This window comes from Vigna radiata, unplaced genomic scaffold (genome assembly GCF_000741045.1).
Source record: "Vigna radiata var. radiata cultivar VC1973A unplaced genomic scaffold, Vradiata_ver6 scaffold_86, whole genome shotgun sequence".
NCBI lineage: Eukaryota > Viridiplantae > Streptophyta > Magnoliopsida > Fabales > Fabaceae > Vigna > Vigna radiata.
The window spans coordinates 1241498-1248454 of record NW_014543269.1 but is presented as its reverse complement, the minus strand read 5'-3'; the positions used below and the strand labels follow the sequence as shown (position 1 = coordinate 1248454).

The 6957-nt window shown below is 37.4% G+C and overlaps 1 protein-coding gene across 1 annotated transcript; it reads right to left on the bottom strand.

Annotated features, from left to right (window-relative positions):
* Positions 1–3015: 3015 nt before the first annotated feature.
* LOC106754262 (receptor-like protein kinase HSL1) lies at positions 3016–6649 on the bottom strand. Its single transcript, XM_014636274.2, has 2 exons — positions 3695–6649; positions 3016–3588 (listed from the first exon to the last, which is right to left on the bottom strand). Exons 1-2 carry the CDS (start codon positions 6300–6302, stop codon positions 3194–3196), a joined length of 3003 nt encoding a protein of 1000 aa, XP_014491760.1. The 5' UTR covers positions 6303–6649; the 3' UTR covers positions 3016–3193.
* Positions 6650–6957: the final 308 nt, after the last annotated feature.

Genomic DNA, 6957 nt, shown 5'->3' with positions numbered 1-6957 from the left:
TNTGAGANTANTACGTAACATTGCTCCGTGGCCATTTAATTTTTTTTGGTAGAAATTCATTAACTTGTTTTCCTTTAATAAAGAAAAAACAAATCAAAATACAATAAAATTCTCAACGATAAAATCAAACAATAAAAATTCTAAATCTTGAAATTTTATTTAAAATTATATAAAGAAAAAACTAGGTGCTTTAATTTTTTTATTTATGTGAGTATTTTTTTTTTCTCTAACCATTTTATTTAATAATGAGTGATTTTTTAGTTGGGGCTAGTGCATAGATGATAGAGAAAATGTTTGAGTGAGAGAGTGAAAATTATTAAAATAAAGCAAGTGTTTCTGATTATTTTCAATTGGGGCTAAAGTATGGATGACAGAGAAAATGTTGGAGTGAAAGAGATGAAAGAGAAATGGTTGAGAGAAATGAGAGAGGTGGATAAGGGTTTGGGAGGTTTCTTTTTTTATTTTTTTAATTTTGAGAATGAAAATTTTTAAAATACCCTTAACCTTAAAACTTAGAAGTCATAATATATAAGGGTATTTTTGTCTACTGAAATCCGGTACACATTGCTAAAATGTACCAACTGAAAAACAGACATACGCAAGTTAACAAATCCATATATATATATATATATAGATTATGTATGTGCAAAAGGAAGAAGTGTGTACAAAGAATGCGTATTTAAATTTATAAACTTAATGTGTTTATTAATTATTTCACTTTTTTTTTTCTTTTAGTGTATTAAATAGTACATTATATTAGTTTATGGAAAAAAATTCAATTTAAAATAAAAGAAAACGGTGACAAACCAATATCGATCTGTTTCACTGTTTAAACGTTCGACCTTTTGAAGAGCGCAGCGAGGCTATTGTTTACTGCACCCTCACAATTATGAAATGCACCTTCAAAATATTAGAAAAATTCAAATATCTTTCACTATTGTACCACACCACACCACACCACAGTAACGTCAAATATATTGAAAATAATTTGAATATATTTCATGTGTTCTGGAAATTTTTTTCATGAACAATATATATTTTATGTACAGTGTCTGGAGAAAATCGTTCTAGAAATAATTTATCCAAATTTAATTTTTTTTTTTAATTTAAATTAGACTGTTAGAGTGGAAAAAAAGTTTTGACTCGTGACATTAAGCACCAAAATGGATCCATTAGATCAATTACTACAAGACGAATTATTTTTGCCTCCAAACCTTTTTCATTATCATTAGGAAAACATTTCAAGCAAATTATAGTCAATAAAGTTAAACCTGCTCAGGTAGAAAAAATTTCAATCCCTAACACCAAAACTGACTTTTTCAGTCAAAAAAAAGAAAAGAAAACCTGCTCACCAAATCAATTATGATAAGGTATGACTTATGTCCCAAACCTTATTACTATTATTATCATCAATTCATTTATTAAATTTTGCTTAGAATCAACAGAATTAAAATCCCTCAAATTGACAAATTTTGAATTAAAAAAACTAGACCTGTCAAAACGGATAACATGACTCGATCCGACCCAACTCACTACAAGTTGGTCACTTAGTGAGCCAACCCAACCCGGCTCATTTATTAACGAGCCAGAAAAATTTGAATCCGACTCGACCCAAACAGGTTGGTGGATAAACAGGTTGGCTCACTAGTCCATTTAATTAGAGTTTTTTTAAATTAAAAAATTACAAACTTTCTATATTCAAATTTAAATTAATTTCACTTCCAAAAAATGATGTTAAACTGAACACAATTCAAAATAATAATAAAAAGTACAATATAATCCAAATGTCATCCAAAAACAAATACAAAAAACATACAGAAAATCTCCTCCTTGAAGAATTTCAGTGCACAAGTGAGAGTGACAACACCGTAAATGAGAGCAAGTTCCCTGAGAATGATTTGTGAGAGTAGAGGTTACTTTTTTGGTATACACAGTGAAAAGAGTATTTTACTTTTTAGGGTTTCATAAATAAAATAATAAATTAAAAAAATAAAATTAAGTAGGTGGGTTGACGGGCCAACCTGGCCCACCACGGATTCAACCCGCATGAGTCGGGTTCAAATGAGTCAAGTTGAAATCTGACCCACATAAAAAAAATTCAATTTTTTCAAACCCAACTCGACCCGAACCCGTGGTGAGTCAGATTGACTCGCGGGTTGTAACCCATTTTAACGGCTTAAAAAAAAAACCAAAGAGTCAAAATTTGATTTACATATATAATCATCATCAAGTCTTTCTAATACACATATTAAAGCCCTTACAATATCCTTTTTAATATAAAAATATGGACAATAGTATTTTGATGTGAGAAATATTTTACACCCATTTGATATTTGATATTGCTTTTCATTACCTTTCACTTTCTATTTTCTTTATAAATATGAAAGTTAATTTTTTTAGAACTATTTTACTCACAAAAGTTTTCAAATAGTAATAAAATGTTGTTATAAATTGTTTTTCTGAAAGTATCATAATCATCAATTACAAATATCCGAACAAGGTATTCGCATTCATTAAATGTTACATCAATAATAAAATATTATATGTTCAATATCAGTGGTTTATATTGTCATTTTCGAAGTTAATCTTACCCTAAACAAGGAAAATATATCCATACACATTAAATTTAAGATTTCATATGAAGCAGTCTCCATTTGGGTGATCTCTATCAAAAGGTTGGCAAATCATTCGATCTACAAAAAGCCTCTGCCAACATCACAATTTGTAATATTTTAAAAATAATAACGCTGTCTGTCACTGGCTAACTTAGTTTGTCACGCGGTCCTTTTTCTTTTCTGTGATCAGTAACACAATCCAATAATAAGCTTTAATCAGAATATATTCAAAGAACGTGATAAAGAATATGTTGGTAATATTTTTGTTAATTTGTTGGACAGAAGTATATATTGATATCATCTGCAGACTCAGTACTGTAGGTAAGTGACACTGCTATTAATGAGTAGCTCAACAGAAGTTGATGAACAGGCAAAGCAACTAGATATGGAGGGATAAAGATTGGCACAAGGAAATTTCCTGAAAATATATTATATTACAGTTTAATGCAAAGTAGAACATAATATAATCTAGTGAGAACTTCATTATACGATTTTTAGCTGGAATTAAATACGATTGTTGGCCTGTTTGAAGAGAAAATGAATATATTAGGTGATTACTTTGATTTTGAGAATGTTGCTCAAACTAAGCTTTCCTGATGATCATTATCAGAGGGTAGTTCCTGAAAATAAGGAGAAAGTTTTCCACTTAAGGATTTGGGAAGAACTGGTGCAGTTACTTCCTTCAGCATTTTGACCACTCTACGCATTGAAGGACGAGTTATAGGAAGAGAGGTAGTGCAAAGAAGCCCCACGTTTAGAACCTTCCTCATTTCTTCCCTATATTCAGCATCCAAACTTGGATCAATCACCTCATCCTGTCCTTTCTGATCCAATGTGGAGTAAACCCATTTCACTAGATCCTTTTCCCCATACTCTGGATCAAGAGGGGGCTTCCCAGTCACCAACTCCAAAATCACCACACCAAAACTATATATGTCACTCTTTTCGTTCACCCGAAGTGTATAACCATATTCTGCATCAAATTCAACCACCAAATCCAATTATATCTATTCACATGGTTAGCTATTACATAAATCAACACAAAAAGTAAGTTTCATGATACAAGTTTAAGGTTGTACCTGGTGCAATGTAACCATAAGATCCTGCAATCACTGACATAGATTCTGCACCTTGGTTGGCTCCCTTCACAATTTTGGCAACTCCGAAATCGGCTACTTTTGCTCCAAATTCATCATCTAGCAAGATGTTGCTAGATTTGACATCCCTATGAACAATAGGGGGGACACAATCATGATGCAGATATGAGAGCCCCTCAGCAGCATCGATAGCTATTTTATATCTCGTGGGCCAATCCAGCAAGCCTTTCTTGCTACTATGCAACAAATCGGCTAGGCTCCCATTTGGCATGTACTCGTAAACCAAGAGCTTGCTGTCTTTACTGTTGCAGCAACACAATAATCTCACAATATTCTTGTGCCTAATCTTGCCGAGTGTCTCAACCTCAACTTCAAATCCATCCTTCTCAGAATCAACGGATCCATTTCCCATGTTAGGTGCTCCGAACAATTTCTTCACAGCCACCACCTCACCATTGCTCAGCGCAACTTTGTAAACCTTCCCAGATGCTCCACTCCCTATAACATTGTCCTCGGTTAGCGATTTAACAACTTCAAACTCACTAAACCCCAGCTTATGAAACGACCTCCACTTTGATATTTGAAACCCCTTTTTCATCTTCTTGAAATTCCGGAATTTGAAGTAGAACCAAGACACCCCAACAATTAACACAATCCCAGCAAGCACAAATATGAACCGGAAAATCCACACATATTTCCTGCCCTTACCCTCATTCTCATCCAAGCTTGGACACAGACCAGAGAGAGAACTACACAGCCCCGGATTTCCGAGAAAACTATTCCTATAATACTCATTGGCATAAAGAGGAGGAATCTCCCCAGAAAACTGATTGTTCGACAAATTCAACAAGTTCAGCTTCATATTCTGCAGCTCAATTGGAATTACTCCAGATAACCGATTATTAGAAAGATCTAGATACTTAAGCGCAGGCAAGTCCAATAACTCCTTAGGAATACTCCCATCCAATCTATTATTCGCCAAATCAAGTTCATTGAGCGCCTTCCAACCACCAACACTAGAAGGAATCTCTCCAAAAAGCTGATTGTCTCTGAGGACCAGCCTATCCAACTGACTCAACCCAACCACACTTGTCGGAATCCGGCCAGTAAGATTATTATTATTAGCAACAAACTCTCCAAGATTAACCAATTCACCAATCTCCTCAGGAATCGACCCAGAAAAATGATTTCCTGACATTAACAAAATTGACAGGTTCCGTGCCCCGGAAATCCGATTAGAAATCGACCCAGAAAGAGAGTTCTCAACAAGCTCCAACAAATACAAATGGGGTAAACCCCATAACCCCCCTGGCACAACCCCAGAAAGGTTATTGTTCCTAAGCCGAACCCTTTTCAAACTCTTGCATTCCCCGAGACTGTCTGGGATCCTCCCGGAAAACGAATTGTAAATCAAAATCAGCTCCTTCAACACTCCTCCGCCGCACAACGTTGCCGGAACCTCGCCGGAGAATCGATTAAACGAAACGTCCAAACTCTGCAACTTTGAGTTTCCACCCAACCCACTGGGCAACGACCCAGAGAGTGAGTTGTTGAACAACTTCAACTCGTACAAGTTCTCCGAATTAACTATACTCTCAGGCAAAGTTCCCTCGAGTTTATTAGCGAACAGGTTCAGCGACCCGAGTTTCTTCAACCCACACAACTCGTCCGGAATCGTCCCAGTCAACTCGTTCGTGGAGGCATCGAACCGTTCCAAGTTAGCAAGGTTTGCGAACGCGGCGCGTGGCAACGCGCCGGAGAGTGCGTTCTGGTAGAGTTCGATTTGCACAATGCTGCGCAAACCCGACACGAGTTGTTCAGGTATGTTTCCAACGAGGTTGTTCATGGACAAGTCGAGGTTTGTGAGCTTCGTCAAGTTTCCTAGAGAAGGAGGAATGGGGCCTACAAGGTTGCACCCCGCTAGCCAGAGCTCCTCTAGATTCGTGAGGTTCCCCAAAGAAGGAGGAATGTGACCTGCGTTGAAGTAAACGTTGTAAGCGAGATGAAGCGTTTCGAGCGTGGAAACGTTGCCCAGGAAAGAGGGAATGGTTCCGTTCAGGAGGTTGCTGACGAGGGAGAGGCTTCGGAGCTGACGGAACTGGCCGAAGCTCGCTGGAATCTCGCCGGAGAAGTTGTTGGAGGAGAGGTCGAGGGTTTCGAGGGCCGGTAGGAGAGCGAGGGCGGAGGGGATGGGGCCGGTGATGCCATTCTGGGAGAGGTCGAGCTGACGGAGGGCGGCGCAGGAGGAGAACGCGGCGTCGGGAAGGATGCCGGTAAGGTTGTTGTTGGCCATAGAGAGGCTAGCGAGGGAGGGAAGGCGGCAGAGTGCGGCTTCGGGGACGGGGCCGGAGAGCTGGAGGTTGTTGAAATCAAGGGAGGCGACGGCGCCGGTGGCGGCGTCGCATGTGACGAAGGTCCAGTTGCATGGGGTGGCGTCACGGTGGTTCCAATGGGAGAGGGCGTTTGTGGGGTCGGAGAGTTGTAGCTTGGCCTGAAGCAGGAAGAGACCGTCTTGGTTTAGGGAGAGAGTAGGGTTTAGAGAGAGAAAGAGAAGCAGAAACAAAATTAGTTGGTGGCTATGGTGAAGCATGGTTGTTCTGGTATTGGCTATGGTGTGGGATAATGAGAGTTATTTTGAGACATGGAGAAAATCAAGGAAGGAGGAAACACAGCAACATATCAGTTGTAACATGGCTATGGCATGATAGTTGTTATTTTGCTGTATCTTGAGTTTGGTGTGAGTGAAAGAGCATGGATTTTTGGATCTCCTCTTCTGCTCTGTTCTTTCTTCGAAGGTTTTTTCTCTACTCAAGATCAGGATTCTCTCTCTCTTGCATGGATATTTAGCTCCAGAAGATCCTATTCCTGTTGGAACTTTTTGTTCAAACCTGTAGCAAACAGAATCTATAATTTCAAAGACAGTACACTTACTTACCAAGAACTCAGAACAATATAATAAGAAATGCTTCATTAACATTAACTATTAATTATATTTCATTTTTAAACAAATACTATACTTCTTTCTTTCAACCAATAAGTATATAGAATTACTACATAGTACTTAATTAGTATTATTCTCATAAGATAAAATGATAGTGTTGTGCATATCCAAACTGAATATCTTAATTCAGATAAATCTGTAAAAATTAAAAGATGATTTGTTATTAAATTAGATGTTTTTATAAATAATTACTTTAAATATTTTAACCATAACCTTAAAATGGTTTGTAGGGTTTGCCTTTTCT